Source organism: Pteropus vampyrus, unplaced genomic scaffold (assembly GCF_000151845.1).
Source record: "Pteropus vampyrus isolate Shadow unplaced genomic scaffold, Pvam_2.0 Scaffold154, whole genome shotgun sequence".
In the NCBI taxonomy this organism is placed as follows: domain Eukaryota; kingdom Metazoa; phylum Chordata; class Mammalia; order Chiroptera; family Pteropodidae; genus Pteropus; species Pteropus vampyrus.
Window position 1 is genome coordinate 435,323 of NW_011888935.1, and position 18,924 is coordinate 454,246.

General features: G+C 36.1%; 1 protein-coding gene and 1 pseudogene across 5 annotated transcripts in view; one reads left to right on the forward strand and one right to left on the reverse strand.

The window, feature by feature from the left end:
* Nucleotides 1-18,231, forward strand: part of NAA16 (N(alpha)-acetyltransferase 16, NatA auxiliary subunit) — a 53,424-nt gene extending 35,193 nt beyond the window's left edge. For 3 of the 5 annotated variants that reach the window (XM_011369744.2, XM_023536357.1, XM_023536358.1), the window contains 6 exons: nucleotides 5,799-5,871; nucleotides 8,019-8,188; nucleotides 8,533-8,685; nucleotides 12,363-12,491; nucleotides 13,062-13,202; nucleotides 18,142-18,231. In XM_011369744.2, the coding sequence (XP_011368046.1) occupies nucleotides 5,799-5,871; nucleotides 8,019-8,188; nucleotides 8,533-8,685; nucleotides 12,363-12,491; nucleotides 13,062-13,115 (579 nt within the window). In that variant the 3' untranslated portion in view covers nucleotides 13,116-13,202; nucleotides 18,142-18,231. Of the gene's footprint in view, nucleotides 1-5,798; nucleotides 5,872-8,018; nucleotides 8,438-8,532; nucleotides 8,686-12,362; nucleotides 12,492-12,806; nucleotides 13,203-18,141 lie in introns of those variants that run through there. The other 2 variants (XM_011369742.2, XM_011369747.2) reach the window with 2 other exon arrangements.
* Nucleotides 3,154-3,273, reverse strand: LOC111745415 (annotated as a pseudogene).
* Nucleotides 18,232-18,924: the final 693 nt, after the last annotated feature.

The following is an 18,924-nucleotide window of genomic DNA, read 5'->3' on the forward strand; positions in this document are numbered from 1 at the left end:
TATGTGGAGCTATGTGTACCCTTCAGAAACTGGTGACAGTAGGTACAGAGTTACAAAAACACTTGGCCTCTTATTCAGTGAAGAAAGAGAGAATCATGTACTTCATTGGAATGTTTCTTTGGGAAGTACTGAATCATTTGGCTGGGGAACACCTAAAATTTATTGATTTTTCACTAAATTTGATTACTTTTTGTATTTTTCATAAAAACCACGGGTCTATACTAGTTTATTTTTTATAAAATACATAAAAACATAACAGTTTCATTTGGTGAATTAACTGCAATCATTTCATGTTCCATCATATGTATTATACTTTGGAAAATAGTGGGAATTCTTTGGATAAAGAACATTGCTTTGGAATCAGGCCTGGTTTGTAATCCTGACTCCATCACTTACTTGCTTGAGCCACTACCTGAATCTGTTTCTGGATCATAAAGTTGGGGCAAATGACATTTAAGGAGCTGAAGTGTGTTTGAGTTAAATGAAGTGCGAAAGTGCTCGGCTCGCAGGAGGTATTGGAGCTCCACTCCTGCTCCTCATGCCTCCTCCCTGCAGCAGGCGGCTTACGCCATGTTAGCATCGTGGTTCTGGGCGGGTCACCTCTGTAACTAGTTTCTTTGAAACCAAAATCGTCACTACTAATTGTACATTTATTGGAAATTAATCCAGTGATTTCGGTCCTTGTGGATACACTATTATGCTTAGTTTCCTAAGCATAAAAAATGAAATGGGTAAAAAAAATGAAGAGATCCTCTCAGTGGCTTTCATGGTGCAGTAACATTTTAAACACGGTTCGTAACTATATTGTGAAAAATTGTGTATCATATATGGTGAAGTCGAATTTTTTCTTTAAGGTTAATAATAAGCTTTTTAACTCATACATAGAAAAGCACCAAGGGCCATATGTTACGAAAGATCTGTGGTAGTCGTGATATTTGCCCAGGTTAGATTTGGTTAGCAAAAATCAAACTGCGTCAATCCTGATTAAATATAGCTATTAGAAGAAAATATTTAAATCAAGAGAAGGTGGTTGAACTTGGAAGTTTTTTCAGTTCGCAAAAAATTTTGACCATATAATTTAAGCTGCCCATTTTGAGGCTATTTTTCATTGTGATCTTAGATACCTAACTTAAGTAGATTGGCTTTCTAGTTTTAATTTTTAAAACTTACAATTTTTTTACTTTAATTTTTTTCTCTCTTTTTTTGACTTTCTTGATTTTAAATGACAGTGCGGCAAAATACTATTTTCAAAAAGTATAGCCATTACATACTAAGTTTCACAAGGAAGGAGTCGAATGTACTTCCTGAGATATAAATGGTAAATAAATGAGGCAAAATATGGATCCTTATGTCTGAGTCAAACTCCCCAGACTGACTTTCGTAGATACATTTAAAGAATGGAATTATTCACTTAATTACTGGGCGACCGAGATATATTTTAAGGTTCAAACAATATGCCTAATCAACCATGGTATCCAGTGTTCTTCAGTTTTTTTATTTAGGTTTCATGTAGACTTATCTTGATTTTTCCTTAATCCTTGAAGTTCTGAAGCTGAGGATATATTTTATCCAGTATTGTTTATAATCCTTTATGAAGAATTATGTGTAACTTTATGAAGAACTATGTGTATGTTTTGTTGTACTTTGTTTCATTATTGAACTGACTTTAAAAATGTTTCACCTAGAGAGGCAAAGGTGTGTATAGTATATAAACACACACATATATATGTGTATACACCGTTATTTAAAACCTGTTGTACAGTTTTTGCAACTGCCAGTAGATGGCATTGTAAGTTCATGAAAAAATATTTGGCTCTATGAATTGAACAACTTGAGTACTGAATTTCTAAGCCTGGAAAATTTTTTAAGTGACAGGTGTTTTAAGTGAGATTGATGGGGTGGTATTGGTCATGGTGGGTTAAAAATGTCTATTATCTTTAATTTTGTTTTATAATAATAGCCTTTTTGTAGCATTTTCATCAGTTATCAAACTTTGTGTATGTGTATCAGAGCTAATTTTAGAGGGCTTGCTAAAAACAAATTGCTGGGCCCAGAGTTTCTGCTTATGTAAATCAGGTTTGGTCCAGAAATTTGCATCTCTAACAAATTACCAGGTGGTGCTAATGATGATATTAGTGATCTGAGGACCACTAGGTTTTCAAAAAAATATTATTGTGGTAAAATACACTTAACATAAAATTTACTGTTGTAACCATTTTTAAATGTACAGTTTTGGTATTAAAGACATTCAGATTTTTGTGCAACCATCACCACTGTCCATTCCCATAACTCTTTTTATCTTGGACAACTGACACTATACCCATTAAACAATGACTTCCCATCCGCCCTGCCCCTGACAACCATCCTTATGCTTTCTGTCTTTATGGTTTTGACTACTGTTAAATACCTCATATAAGTGGAATCATGTAGTGACTGGCTCATTTCCCTTAGCATAATGTCAGGGTTCATCCATGTTGTAGCGTATTGCAAAATTTCCCTTTTCAAGGCTGAAAAATACTCCATTTTACATATATAACACATTTTGCTTAACTGTTCATCAGTATTCACTTGGGTAGCTTCTATGTTTTGGCTCTTGTGAATAATTCTGTTATGAACATGAGTGTACAAATATCTCTTTCCGACTTTGCTTTTAATCTTATTGGGTATATACCCAGAAGTAGAATTGCTGGATCATTTGGTACTTCTATTTTTAATTTTTTGAGAAACTGCCATGTTTTCCATAGCAGTTGTTCCATTTTACATTCCTACTAGTAGTGCACAAGGGTTCCGATTTCTTTACATCCTTATCAACCGTTGTTTTCTGTTTTTGTTTTTGTTGTTTTTTGGGGAGAGGAGTGTGAGGTTATGTCTTGTTGTAGTTTTGATCTTTTCATGTGCTTAATGGTTACTTGTATATACCTTTCCTGGTGAAATGTCTATTCAAGTACTTTGCCCATTTTTGAATTGGGTTTTTGTTGAGTTTTAGGAGTTCTCTTTATATTCTAGGTATGAATCCCTTATTATTATTATTATTATTTATTTTATTTTATTTTAATTTAATTTTATTTTTTTAGGCGAGGCAACCCTTGGTTGATCTCACAGATTGCAAGGACCTTATCAGCTTATAGTCCCTTATTTTTTATTTATTTTTTATGCCTACAGCACCTGGTTCTTCCTAGGTGGTCTCCCATCCAAGTACTAACCAAGCCTGACCCTGCTTAGCTTCTGAGATCAGAGGAGATCGGGCTTGTTCAGGGTGGCATGGCCATAGACTAATCCCTTATTAGATATGAGATTTACAAATATTTTCTCCCATTCTGTGCGTTACCTTTTTACTCTGTGGGTAGTGTCTTTTTGATGAACAAAATTTTAAAATTTTCATCAAGTCCAGTTTGTCTTTTTATTGTTGTTACCAGTGCCTTTAATGTCATATACAAGAAAGCCGTGCCAAATCCATGGCTGTGAAGCTTTTGTCTTATGTTTTCTTCTAAGAGTTTTGTTGTTTTAGGTCTCAAATTAAGGTCCTTGATCCATTTTGAGTTCCATTTTTGTATGTGGTATTAGGTAAGGGTCTAGCTTCATTTTTTTGCACGTAGATCCAGTTTTCTCAGCATCATTTGTTTAAAAAAATATCCTTTCCCCATTGAAGGGTCTTGGCACCCTTGTCAAAAACCATTTGGCTATATATGGAGGGGTTTATTTCTGGGCTCTCCATGTCATTCCATCAGTCTCTATGTCAGTCTTTATGCAAATATCACACTGTTTTGATTACTGGAGCTTTATAGCAAGTTTTGAAATCAGGAGTGTGAGTCGTCTGGTTTTGTTCTTGTTTTTCAAGATTGTTTTGGCTGTTTGGGGTCCCTTGAGATTCCACGTGAATTTTAGGGTGAGCTTTTTCTATTTCTGCAAAAAAAAAAGTCATTGGAATTTTAATAGTGACTGCATTGAATCTGTAGATCTCTTTGAGTAGTATTGACATTTTAATATTGTCTTTCAATTCATAAACATGGGATGTGTTTCCATTTATTTGTCTTTAATTTCTTTCAGCATTGTTTTGTACTTTTCATCGTACAAGTCTTTCACGTACTTGATTAAGTTAATTCCTAAGTATTCTTTTTGATGCTATTTTGAATGGAATTGTTTTTGTAATTTCCTTTTCAAATTGTTCATTGTGTATAGAAATGCAACTGATTTTTGCATGTCGACTTTGTATTTTGCTACTCTGTTGAATTCATTTATTCTAACAAGTTTTACTTTTTTGTGAAATCACTAGAGTTTTCAGTAGGTAAGGTTATGTCATGTGCAAACAGATATATGTACTTATTCCTTTCTAATTTGAATGCTTTTTATTTCTTTTTCTTGCCTAATTGCTTTGGCTAGAGCTTCTAGTATGATGTTGAATAGAACTAATGAAAGCAGGCATCCTTGCCTTGTTCTTGATCTTCGTGGACATGCTTTCATTCTTTCACCATTGAGTGTGCTGTTCACTGTGCGTTTTGACAAGGGAAAGGTTACTGTCCTGCTGTTAATTAGTTTCTAGTCATAATGTACCCCTGTGAGTTAAAGTAATAAATGTGCCAGTGCCCCATATATCAGTGACCAGTGTAGCAGAATAGTTAAGAGCTAAACTCCGGAGCTTTGGTGCTTGGGGTGGATTCTGGCTTTGCCGTTGTATACTTTCAGCTAATTTTTTCCCCCTTTGCCTGTTAAGTGAAGTTTGATCGTTGTTCACACCATATCAGGTTGTTTTGAGGCTCAGTTAATACAGGTAAAGTACTTAAATAGTTGCTAGCACATAGTAAGTGCTGTATAGGGTTGACTTATTATAATTATTACTGTAATATATGTAAAGCACTCGTGATAATGGCTTACTACTGTTGTTATTCCCCTCTCTGGTGTGTCCCCTTTTTCTGGTGGCATTAGTGGCATCTCAATTTATAAAACTTTCAAAGTCATCACTATTAAAATAATACCACGTTGGTCAGATGCTATTAAAAGTTTTAATGCTTTTCCTTCTCTTTGACCTTTCTTTTTGAAGTTCTCAAATAAGACAGTTATATTTTCCAACTCATTCTGAACAGTTATGATCAATAGGCATTTATTACCAACTGTACACACGAGCTGCTGTTTTTCAACTGCCACTTCTAATTCATGTCGCTTTTTGTTTGGCACTCCCAGGACATAGCACGTTTACAGTGCAGTTTATAATATTTCGGTCCTACCTGAATATATCATTGAAATTCACATTTATTATAATTATCACGAAAAACAAAGGTAGTTGAAACATCTGGTTAGGAGTGCACCTCTTCCATCAACTCACTGTATAGTTTGGATTGATCATTTTATTTGACTATTTCGTGATGAGCGACATTTTAGAAAATCTGAATACAATACAAATCTGAATACTATTATTCAAATCTGAATACAATATAATAGCAGGAAGCAAGAAGCAAATAGAATAACTGTTAATAAGAAATTATACAGATGGGTTTATTGGCAAAAAAAGTTTTTTTAATAACTAGTGATAATTTGTTCTTTAAAACCTGAAACTACTTATCGAGATGAGAAATTAATAAGCTTTCGTTTATTATTAATAGATCAGTGTATTTTCTGTGTTTTTTTCTCATTTTCTCCCCACACAGGGAGTTAGGGATGGAGAGCAGACACCCTAATAGTTTAGTTAATGTATAATTTTGAAATAAGTGGTATATTGTTTTGAAATCTAATTTAATCCACAATAAGTATAAATATCTTCAGTATAATATTAAAAAAAAATTTAAACTGTGTTTCTTTAACAGATTTCTATAATCCAGGAGCTTGTTACTAATTATGAAGCCTCTCTTAAAGCATGTGACTTTTTTAGCCCTTATGGTAAGTTTAAATTAGATTGAATTGCAATTTGGTTACTCATTTCAATACATTTTTAATCACTTACAGTTAAATCATCTTATGTTTATTATGTACATGCTACGTGATAGCTATGTACCAAATAGTTTTTGAAGGAATGAAATGAGAAGAGCACTTCAATTTTATTTAAGTTTTCCATAGTATTGTGAGTTGGGAGTTGACCCTATTTTAATGTGTGTTAACAGACTTGAGAGGTTGAGGTCTTGCCAAAAATCTTGTAGTTATTAGCTTATATCGAAATGTGTGTTTATTTAACCCCTAGTTCTTTCTACTTTTTAAAAAATTTTTAATTCTGTATAATTTCATTCTTTGTTTCTCTGTTTGTAGGGGCATTTGTAAATCAAGGCAACTTAATTTAGAAAACACTCTAGAATACTTTGTCATGCAGATGGCAACTTTAGTCTGGTTTCTTCATGTGTCTTTTACATGTCATGACTCTTTTGTTTTTGTTGTTTGAAACAAATTCCATATAAAATTACAGATACAGAAATAAATAGGATAATGAACCTCTGTATCCCTATCACCCAGCTCTGTTACCATCAACATTTTGCCAGTCTTATTTGAAGTACCTTCAGTCCACTTATTTTTCTAGAGTATCTTTTAAAGCAGACATACTGCTTCACCTGTAAGTACCATAATATACATCTCTAACTCTTTAAAACACTTAAACAGAAGATCTAACCACAGTGCTTTCTCGCACAAAATTAACTCTCATGTCATGGTAACTTAACACCTAGTCCACACGCACATTTCCCTCATTATCTTTAAAATAATATCTTTGTATAATTGCTTTATTTTAGTGTGGGTCCTGCTAAAGTCCACACTTGTTTTATGTCTCTGATATTCTTTTAATCTTGAGTAGTGCTCTGCTCCTCTTTTTAAATGTCATTTATTGAAAGGTCATTCGTCTTGTGGAATGTCCTGTTTTCTGGATTTGGCTAATTTGCTTTCTCATGGCATCATTTAATATTTTTGCTGACATCCATATTTCTCGTGAACTTACAGTTAGGTTTACAGGCTTGATTAGATTCAGGTTCTGTGTGAATATTTCATGCGTGATACATTGTACTTCCTGTCACACCTAGAGGCAGAAGACATTCTTTTAGTCTTTTTTTGTGATGTTAAGGTTAAGGTTCAGATGCTCTCATCCTGCCCAGTGAAGAGTTCCTTGTTGGCTTCTCACCTGAAGATTTAGCAGCTACTGAGGTTCATTGTCCCAGTCCCTTCTTTCCTTCAAATCCTCATTCTTTCTGTATTTATCAGCTAGAAATCTTACAAATAACTTTCCGTCATCAGTTATTTGGCTCCCCTGAAATATAGTTTTATGTAAGAGGAGCACGATAAATGCTGAGCTTTTTGTTTTTATTATTTGCGTTTTAATTGATACTCATTTTTGTGTTTGCATTGTTATTTCATTTGGTCAGCTCAAAACCTGTTTTTTCTGATGTAGTATGGGTAAGTTCCCTTTCCACTCTTTCTTCCTCATTTTATACCTGTAGGTCTTCCTTTCTGGAATCTATTTGGAGAGCTTGGTGTTTCTTTATCGACTCTTCTGTAGCTTGAGGGGACAGGATGGGGAGCAGAATAGAGCTCAGCTGATTGTATGTGACTGCTTTTGTCACATAGGATTACTTCTGTCTTGTCAGGAATGTTTCTTCACACTCTTCAACTTTGGGTTTCCCTGATATAGTGCGAAGGCCTAGACAGTGCTAAGCCCTGGCAGTCTTGTCTTTGTGGAAGTCTTGCAGTGGTAGTTAGGACATCTTCCCTTCAAGCCCTTCTCCTTGACCTCTCCTGGGCCTAACGCCTCATGCTCTTAGAGAATTTGTAGTTAGGCTGCGTTACCTTCTTTCTCCAGCACTGTTTCCTTGGAGTGAGGCAGAGCTTAGAAGTCTGTGAAACTAGAGTCTTGTTTCTCTGCTTGGCTGCACGTTTTGAACTTGATGGCATGAAGTCGTACCTCTTTCTGTTGAAACTGGTCATTTTTGCTGGGTTTTTACTGTTTACGATTGTAATAATTATTAATTTCATGATGCTTTGGGGGAGAGGAAGTATGTGACGTGCTTTACCTTGCTTTCTTTCCTATAATAATGTTGTTTGTTTGATTGCAGAGAATGGGGAGAAGGAGCCCCCAACAACGCTGCTCTGGGTTCAGTATTTCCTGGCACAGCACTTTGATAAACTTGGGCAGTATTCTTTGGCTTTGGATTATATTAATGCTGCAATTGCCAGTACTCCAACTCTAATAGAATTATTTTATTTGAAAGCAAAGATTTACAAGGTAAAATCCTAGTCATGTGTTTTGAGTAGCTGAAGAATTTGGCCACTTTAAGAACTCTTGGAGTTATTTCTGTGTAGAAATTACTCGTATGGCACCCTGATAATCTATTTCTAATCCTCTAATAATTCTAAAGAGTTTTAGATTGCATAGTTGTGTAATCAGGGTTAATCATTTGATTCAGCTCTTAGTAAATATGAATGTTAATTTATCTAAAGATATCTAGATAAATTTTACAGAAATGGTACCAGATTTCTAATTTGTCTTTATACATATTTGCCATTGATATTGCACCCATATTCTCTTAATCATAAACTATAATTTTAAAATACTTTCATTTCTTAAAGCATATAGGTAACCTCAAAGAAGCTGCAAAGTGGATGGATGAAGCGCAGTCTTTAGACACGGCTGATAGATTCATCAATTCTAAATGTGCAAAATACATGCTTCGAGCAAATATGATAAAAGAAGCAGAGGAAATGTGCTCCAAGTTCACGAGGGTAGGAAATAGCATGCGATTGTCCGAGTTGGTAAAATTAACCTTAAGTTCTGTGGTGATTTATAAAGATTGCCACTGAAGTTGCTAAGAATTCATTTTTGTTATTATTTTTTTTAAATCCCATTTAACTCATATCCTAAGTCTGGCTTTTTATGGTGGTTGGGTGTGTGTATGTGCATGTGCTTCTGGTGATGGATGATTAAAAAGCAATAGCAGGAGCGAAATAGCTTTATACAAAAATAAGCAATGTACCACACTTCAGTGAACATGTGTAGTATTCGATTTATAATTTTTTTGTCTCACTAGTAATTTGTAGTCGCATATTTCTTCTGTTTAATTTCTCTTTTACGCTATCTTCAGAATTGCTCATAGAATTCTTTCTGTGTAGAACTAAAGCTGTGAGCTACTAGTCTCTATGGCATTCTGGAATATAAGTTCAAAAATCAGAGATGAAAAGATACTGCTGGGGCGATTAGTTACTTGTGTTGAAAAAAGTAAAATGACATCCTTATCTTACTGCACACATATTGATTCCAGGTGGATTAAGATCCAAATATGGAAAGCAAACCTTTCAAGCTTTTAGAGTAAAATATAGTAGTTTATCTTTAGGGCTTGAGGTAGGAAACATTTCTTAAGACACCAGAAGCATAAAGTATAAGAGTGAAATTGATACACTTGACTATATTAAAGATAATGTATAACAAAAATAACCATAGGGAGAAGATAAACCATAGAATTAGAGAAGATATTTCCAACTCATATAATGAAAAAAGAATTTATGATCTCCAAAGAATTCGGTGAAATGGTTAATATAACAGTGAAATGGTTATATGACACACATTGAATGTGACGTTGAAGCATAATGAGAAAACTGTTGTTGCAAATTTGCTTTCCAAGTTTTAATTAAGATACTTTGAAATAAATAATTTATATCTCTAAAGTACACATTACATAGGAAGTAGAAGGAGGGCTTTCGTGCTGGTGTTTGCAGGTAAGTTATTTAGGATGAAAATAAGTTACCACTGTGCTCTGTAATGCTAATGTATTGCTACTACAGCACCAGCGTGCCACCTTCCTTAAATGTTAACTAAATTCTAGTTGTGTCTGGTTATGAATGGAAACCCCTTGTAATTTAGAAGCGACAGAATAGCCTGAACTTATATTATGAAAATTTGACTGCTTGCAAGAATGATGTCATAGAAATGTAAACACACACACAAAACTCAGTAAAAAAAGGCAAGTATGGGCAAAGGATATGAACAGTTCACAGAAGTGGAAAATGGAATGGCCAAGAAATACGTCTTTATCAGTAATCAGGAGAATTATAAGCTATCATTTTGTGCCCATCAAATTTAAGAAATTGAAGTCTCACATTATTAGATATTCACAAAAATATGTGTGTCCTGTGTATATATGCACATGTATAGGAGATATATATGAAATATATGTCATGTATATTTTTATGATGAGAAAGAAACAATGAATGGTCTTTAGATAGTAGTCTTTAATGAAAACTAAATGTGTGTTATCTCTAATTTTTCATTAGGGCCACTACCTATAGACCGGTTGTTTCTTTCTCATCAAAAAAAGGGCTTTTCATCTGAACCTGCCTGACCTTTACTTTCTGATATTTAGAGTAGTGCTGATAATTTGTCTACCATTCCTAAGAAGAAATAGAAAGTGGCTTTAACAATTATTAAGCACTGAGTTAAATACATTTATGTACATGATATCATTTAATCTTAACAATCCTGTAATAGCAGGATTAGAGTTAAGAAGATGTTTAGGGAGGTCAAATACTGTGCCAACTGGAGATCACCGAGCTAGTCATTTATTTGGATCCAGGATTCTAGCTTAGGGGTCTCTGACTTTTAAACACAGGTTTTAGGATTTTGTCGTAGGAGCAGAAACTGCAGTGGCTAGTGTTTCTAAAACTCAGATGCCATAGGATCAACAGCAGCTGCAAAGTGGCTGATGTAATGTTGAGGAAAAGTATGAGCAAGAAGGATGAATATTAGGAGAAAAAAATTTAGGAAAATAATAATTCTGTTTATGTTCTTGATGCGCCCTTTATCGTATTTGTGTGACATTTTGCAGCAAGGTGATTGAGGCTCCGAAGAGGTTACTGGAATCATCTTTGATCATATAATAAACAGTGCTGGGGCACAAACTCTTCAGTGCCCTTCCCACTGCATCACAGCTTTGAAGGTTAGACGAGAGTACCAGTGTAGATATAAGAGCAGTGATGTGTGTAGACAAAAGTGCCACCTGGAAGGCCAACCTGGAGATTAGAAGTAAAGTGCAGTTACCAGTGAGTACACAGGACTTCTTACGTTAAACAGGTCCAATGATTGAAACACACACTCATACACACCAGACACCTAGGATGACTCTGAAAAGGCACAGGAGAGTGAGAAAGACGGGAAAAGGTTGGCCGTTTGAGAGTAGTCACCAAAATCTGTGGCTCAGCTTGCTCATCGTAATTGCTTTTAGTTGTCCACTCACTTGTGACAAGTTGCCAGGCTGTTTGGAGAGCTTGTGTAGTCTACCATACTGGTCTACTGGCCAGACACGTCTGAAGCATGTGCTGGTAACAGTGAGCCAGTGGAGAGAACTGCCAGCAACCTTGATAGTCAGTTCGTGTCTGCTCACTAATGAGTGAAGGAAGTGCTCATATTTCCTTCTTGTAGATTTTTCATAGTTTAGAATTCTTATACAGAGTTGCTGATGCAAGGTGCATAGTTGTAGTTGGTAATGAAATGAAAAATAATGTAGATTTCTTATAAACGTATGTAATTATCAAAAAAGAGGAAAAGATACGTAACCATAAAGAAGAAATAAAATGCATCCATAATTTCATTCACCCAGAGTTAGTTTTTATACTTTTAAGGAGAATTCTGAAAATTGAACTCATAACACATAATGGATGTGAAAAAGAACTAAAGATTGTAATTACTTATGTAAATGAACCATTGCCATAGTTCCTGGGGCCATGTAATATATATTGAAATAACTCTTCAGAAATGTGACAATACTCTAAGTGCCCCTGCAGTGAAACTAGGTACTTTATGTCCTAACACTGGTCACAGAATTCACATTGAGTCTGAATTAATAACTATTCTTAACAAAATTTATTATTTCATTTTGTCACCCCACTGCAAATGAGAAAATTTGCCATAGAACAGGAGATGCTGTTAGGAGCAGACCCATGGGCACAAAAAAGTGACAATTAATAGCGGAAGCCTAATGTGGAGGGAGGATACTGAGAAACTGAAAAGCAGTCTTGGAACTGTTACTGACAAATTTGACATTAATGGATGCACATCATAGTGATCCTGAATCAGCAAAGAAAGGTTAAGAAACTTGCTTAATAGGCAGACGATGGCATTACTTCATAGGATTACTATAGAAAATAGTTTAATTAAAAGCTTTGGCGCTTAGAAACTGAGCTCTAGTAATCTGGACTCTTTTCTGTTTAGAGCGTTGAATACTCCAGCAGAGCTGGGTAAATAAGACATTATGTAATTTTAAATTTGTTAGGAGCCTTTTGGTAGCACATTGATATATTTGTTAATTGCTGTTGTCATAATATTTGTAGCTTTAGTTGTAAAAGAGAAAATGAGATTTTTAGGATCTCTTCTTGTTTGCTGCTTATATTTATGAATGATTCCGTTTCAGGATGGAACATCTGCCATGGAAAATCTAAATGAAATGCAGTGTATGTGGTTTCAGACAGAGTGCATCTCAGCTTACCAGCGTTTGGGGAGGTATGGGGATGCCTTGAAAAAATGCCATGAAATAGAAAGGGTAAGTAGATAGAATTTTGACGTTATTTTTCTCTTGTAAAGTGATGAGAAACGCAGATGGATTTCTGCCCGGGATCATCTACCTCTTTTATCTACTTTGGAAACTTCATTGTGAAAAAGTCGATCTTTAGCCTTTCAAACATTCCGAGATTGTCATTCAACAATTGCTTTCTTTTGATCCTCGAATGATTACGATTTCAACATGTCTCCATATTTTTGTCTGAAAGATTAATTTAATATGCCGTTATGGTTATTAGTAACATATGTTCAAACTTTCTGTTCCCTAATCGGGCCATTATTTGGTTTTCATCCCCAGCCTAGAAGGATACACAAGCTGATGGCCGCCTCTTTCCCCATTGTGCCAGGATCTGCTCAGTAGTCGGCCTCTCTCCAGTTTGTCTTCCCACGATGTTCGTCCTCACATTCAGTACTCGTGCAGTGATCTGTGACTGCTTCGCAGGCTGATTTTATTACTTGCTTTTAGGATTGTGTGTGTGATGTGCCTTAGTGAGGGGCCTTTTCTTTTCCTTTGTGTGAATTTTTGTTTTCCTGTTCTTTGTCATCTCTGAAGCACTCTCCTTCCAAATGGACAACAGGAGGAAAAGAGCCACACATGCACCCCTGAGGCAGTCCTCAGCAGCCCTCAGTTGGGGTCACTCGGCACCACTGTTCCCATGCTGACGCAGTATAAAACCACAGGCGTCGTAGTCAGGTGAGCCTGAAGTCTGCACTCCGGCAGTCACTTTGGCCTTTTTCCCATGTGAAACCTCTGAGGTTACCCAGAAGAAAGGCGGAATCTTAGGGGGTGGCTTTTGACGGGGACCGGAACTAGGAGTACACCTGAGCCCTCTTACAAATAACCTAGGTTTTGCTTTATTTTGTTTTTTTTTTTTGTTTTTTGTTTGCTTTTTTCTTTTTAAGCCTGGGCTCGATGGCTATATCTTTAGGGAAAATAGTTCTCATCTTCTCCTTGAAAAATATAAAGCCCTTGGCTGATAAGTGATTCAGGCAGGTTCCAAGCATTGTCATGTGAGTCAGGCTCTTATTTCTGTGATAGAACCATAGGTTACTGGCTTGTGGATGATGACTGTCACTTTAAAAGCATTTCTGTTTGTTATTAGGAAAGATGCATTCTTGCTAACCAGGACCTCAGAGAGGGACAGATTGTTTCCTGAATGAAGGGACTGCTGGGCACTTAGGGATCAGTAATTCCAGCGAGGCCAGAACCAGAGATCGATCAGATTTTCTGTGAAAGTCAAATTTGAACATCCTTAGGATCATTATGATTGTGAACCTCTCCCATTTCTGCTAACATTAATAACTATCTTACTTTGTTCTAGTTAATATTTTTGAAGATTGTTAGAATATGATCACTAGCTATTCCATTACTAAGTTTCATTTAGATTATACTTTCTCTTAAATTTTTAGTGATTTTTAGCTAACACGAAATAAAATTCCGTGTGAAGTCAGATAAACGACAGTTGACCCTTAGACAATGCCTGGGTTGGGGCGCCGACCCCTGTGCAGTGGAAAATCTGAGTATAACTGCAGTCTACTCTTTGCATATGTGATTTCCAACTGTGGGTAGAAAATAGAGTTGACCTTTGGACAATGAGGGTTTGAACTGCACAGGTCCACTTATACGCATTTTTTTTTAAATTATAAAAACCATGTCATTCAAGAGTCAACTATACTTCTGGTTCAAGGAATATCATTTGATTGGTAGAAAGCATTTTTGAAGGAAAAAAATGATAGGAAATCATTGGTTATCACCCTCTGGTCACGTTACACATTTGTTATTGCTAGAATCTTTCCTGTCTTTATTTAGGGTTTGATGTCAATGCTTGAGAATAGAAAATATGAGTAACAGATAAACAAGGAAAGAGCCTATTCTTATGTTGTTTTAAAGTTAGTCTTTTTATAGTGAAATAATTTATACTAAAAATAAATAAAACTAATATGTAGGAATATGAGTGCATAGTACAAATAGGGTGATTAAAGATTTGCTGAGTGATTAATGCTTCTAAAATTAATTTCTAATAGTTCATGTAATCTGAAAGAAAATTCTTTTTTTAAAAATTTATTTAGTTTCAAGTATACAGTACATTGGTTAGACATCTGTATAATTCATAAAACGATCACCCCATTTGCTCCCTTTGTCCCCTGGCCCTCCACCTAGCCATCATATTAATGCTAACTGCATTCCCTATGCCGTGCTCCCCATCCCCGTGACCAACTATCAACTACTAATTTGTACTTCTAAAAGAAAATTCTTAATGAAATAATTGTAAGGATTTAGGAGTAATTGCTGAATTAAAAGATTTATTATAATAGGTTATCTACATGAATTACTTTCGTGTCTGAATTTAAAGTATTTTAGCAAAGAAATGAGCACTTTTCAAAAATCTTTGTAGTTTACCTTGTAAAAAGAAGGTCAGTGACTAGCGAAATAAGTTTAAATTCGGGCTAAATCATCTGCCTTCAAGAACTCTTTCCAGAATTCTTTCAATGAAGGCAGTTTCAGCTAGGGCATATATGAATTTGACATGTTAGGATTCTGGATAGGCTCAGTTTAGTTCTTTTTCTGTCTTAATCTTGCCACCCTTAATAGGATTTTAGGGTTATATATGTACAGGTTACATGGTCCAGCCCAATCTGATGTTTAGAACTTGAGTTTTAGTCAAAACAAAACAACCGTCTTTAAAATCTGGGATATAAACTTGTGTTCAGGATAAGATTTTAAACTATTTCATCTTTTAAGAATTGAATTTTCTTTAACCATTTTTCAGGTGATGGGTTTCTCATTATTTAGTGTGCTGCTTTATATCTAATCAGAGCAAGAATACATACTTCTAAACTTTTTGATAAGATGTAGGGCTTCTGGTAGCTCAAAACCATAGGAAGTTCATTACTTCATATTCTGGTGTCTTAATCTTTATCGGATTGACACATGCTTTATAATGGCAGATTCTCTGTAAGTGCTTATTGCCTACCCTCTTTGGTGTAGTTATTACAGATTTTAAGTATTTCCGTGCATGCGTTCCTGTTAGTCTATCCAGTCACTCAGAGCAGGAATAGGCGGGGAGTCTGGGTCAGAAGAGACGGCTTGGTAGGGGATCCCCAAAACCCTGAAGAGAGCCGTGCTCCGTGCTGCGAACGGCATTGCTGATACCTTTCCCGACTTGATTCAGGCCTAGTTTTGACAACCTGAGGAATTCTGGCATTACTGTCCCCTCCCCACTCAAAGAGAGAGAACCAGTGTGTATGATGAGGGGGACGTCGAGTTACGGGCGTGAGCAGGGCGCCAGCATTCGGGCACCTAGTTTCTGCAGGGAGCTGATAAGTTCATGTTTGACTGACGTGGGGGAGGGGAGGGACTGACGTTCCCTGTTTGTGTTATCTAGTATGTTTTTACGTCTTACAAATTTGGAGACCTAGAAGTCACCCCAAAGTGGCACAAGGGGGATCTTTGTGGTAATGGAATGGTTCTGTACCCCGACTGTAGTGGTGGCTGCTCGAGTCCACACGTGGTAAAACCACACAGAACTAACTGCACACAAGTTGTACCAGTGGCAGACTTTGGGTTTTGGTAGCTGTGTAGCACGTAGCCTTTTGGGGGAAACTGAGGGAAGAGTGTTCAGAACGACTCTATACTACCATTGCAGCTTCCTCTGGATCTGTAATTATTTCAAAATAAAAAGTTAAAAAATTGAAAATCAACCTAAGATGATATAATTGTTTTTGAGTAGGAGTCTGCAATACATCATTTCTTCCAAAAGCAAAATTGTTTTGTGGAATCCCACATTTCCTAATTTAATCTAGCCGTATCTGGTCTACCACCATTATTAGCTTATAGTAGATCGATCACCCAGGTTTGCGGGCTCTCCCGAGTTCCTGAGGCGCAGGGCTTTCGAGGGGAAAACTGGAAGCCTCAGGCAGAGTGGGATAGTGGTTACTGGTTTGTGGAAGACGTTAACTGGAGAGAGGCAGCCTGTGGGCTGTTACTGGTAAAGAGGCGGCTTGAACGTTTGTGGTTCCATGAGGCTCCCTCCTGAATTTGACTTAAAATCGGTATTTGCTAGTGCTGCTGAGAATATCTCTTGAATCTGCCTTTTCACACATAAACGTTTCTCGGCCTAATAAAGGTCATGTAATCTCTTAGGTATTTTCATCGCCATGATTTTTGGCTGCCATTTTCCTTAGTTGTATTGAATTTTAAGATATTCTTATGGCACTAGACATACTTGATTGACATTAAGGAAGACCACAAACAACTTTATGAAATATGTAACCCTTTGATTTAGAAACCAAGCTGTTATTATTTATGAATTGATTTGTCTTACTGATGGGAGGAATGCAATTTTCAAATACAACGTCATTAAAGCATGATTCTTGAAAGAGTAAATATAAACTAACATTCATTTTTTTTCTATTTCTTTCCCTCCATACTGTGTACTTTCATTCTTCTTAGAGTTCTTCACTTAAAGTCTCAGGTATTAAATATAATTCTGTGTATAGTGTGTTTCTAATTACCAAGACATTAAATTATAGGATGACATGGACACTTACTGGGGTGTCCTTTGCATAGTGAGTCACTAGGCTGCAGGACAGGGAAGATGAAGCAGTAGAAGAGCTAGCTCTGAACTGGTGTATTGGATCATTCATTTTTCTGTATGTGTTTGGAGAAGCTAAAGTAGGAGAAAAGAAAGGACAGGTAAAGATGCATGCAGCGAAGAAAATAAAAGTATAAATTGTTTGGTAGAGGGTTAATCTAGGTGAGGAATTAGTTCTAAACTTTTGGAGAGTCATGGACCCTTTGAGACTTGGATGAAAGCCTGGAGCTCTCTCTTAGGAAAATGTTACGCTTGTTTATACATAGACTCCAGATTAAGAACCTTTGCTAAAATGGAATGTAGGTAGGTTAATGGTAGCATGTCGGGTGAGAAAAAGCCATAGTGCTCTGTGTGTCTATAGCAGTTTACAGTTTAGAATGAACTTCAAAATATTTTCTCATTTGATCCTATAACAACCTTATGGAATTGGCTGTATAGATTTCTTTATTCCTAACTTAAATAATCGAGGCTCTGGGTAATTAAGAGGTCACGTGCCTGATGAGCAGCTGGTCTCTTGAGTTGGCAAATGCTGCACTTAACTGAATGTCTGTTGTGCTGGGCCCTGTTCCAGGCATTGGGGGGCGACGTGACAGGGTTGCCCTTGAAGAGCTCGTGGTTGAGCAGAGCAGTCTAATCGTAAATATTTTGTGTCATCGTATAGTAAAAATTCAGTCTTCATTCAGAGCTCTTTTTAACTCTGCCGTACTGATTTTGGGGGAATATTGAGAAATATTTCATTAAAGCTAAAATATCAATACTAATTTCCAGGCTTTTGAAAATAATCTGATCATCTAATTTACTACACAGAAATTGAGTATCATCACAAAACAGGTTTTCTCGGGAATGAATCATAGGAAGAAAAACTTAAGTTATGTGCAGAGAAGAACTTGGTGTCCTTCATGGTATTAAATACTGCAGAGGCCAACTAAGTGAAATCGTGACTGTTAAAATGGTTTCTGGGGGCTTTTTATGATTTTCTTTTCAAAAGTAGACATTATTGAAAAAATGTAAGAGATAATTTGTGGTTTTGTTTTTAAGCACTTTTTTGAGATAACCGATGATCAATTTGACTTCCATACATACTGCATGAGAAAGATGACCCTTCGTGCCTATGTCGACCTTCTGAGATTAGAAGATACACTCAGGAGACATGCCTTCTATTTCAAGGCTGCTAGATCCGCGATTGAAATGTACTTGAAATTGTATGATAATCCCTTAACCAATGAAAACAAGCAACAAGAAATAAATTCAGGTAACTGACAAGGAACCATTTTAAAAGATTGGAAAAGAACATTACATTTCAGAATGTCATTAATATAAACAATACATAGAAAAGTCAAATGGGAGTGAAGACAGCACTGGAGAACTGATAGGCCGAAAGAAAAACCGAGAGGGAGACTCAGACAGAGTCGGCAGGTGAAGTTCTGTAGCTGGTGCTTCTGAATCACCCTAAGGGGATGACTCGCAGTCTTTTATTTTTATCTTCAGCAAGGCTAACTCAGGAAAAATGGAAACGTCTATGAGCTAGGTTCTTTTTTTTCCTATTGTAACTAAAAATAGCTTTGAGCCCCTCAGGGAAAAATATTTAGTCTTACAACTTTAGTACTTATTTATTGAAATAATAATAATGCTAATGAGACTATCTCTACAGCTCTTATTCACTAAAATGTTAATATCTGGGAATATTTGAGAAATAGCATGGAGGCAGATTTCTGCTCTTTCATTCCTAATATTTGTGTAGTGGTTAGAGATCGTGTTTTTCTGTGCATTGCCTTATCCTGGAAATACTCCCGGGGATAGTTGGTATCATGAGACTCACGT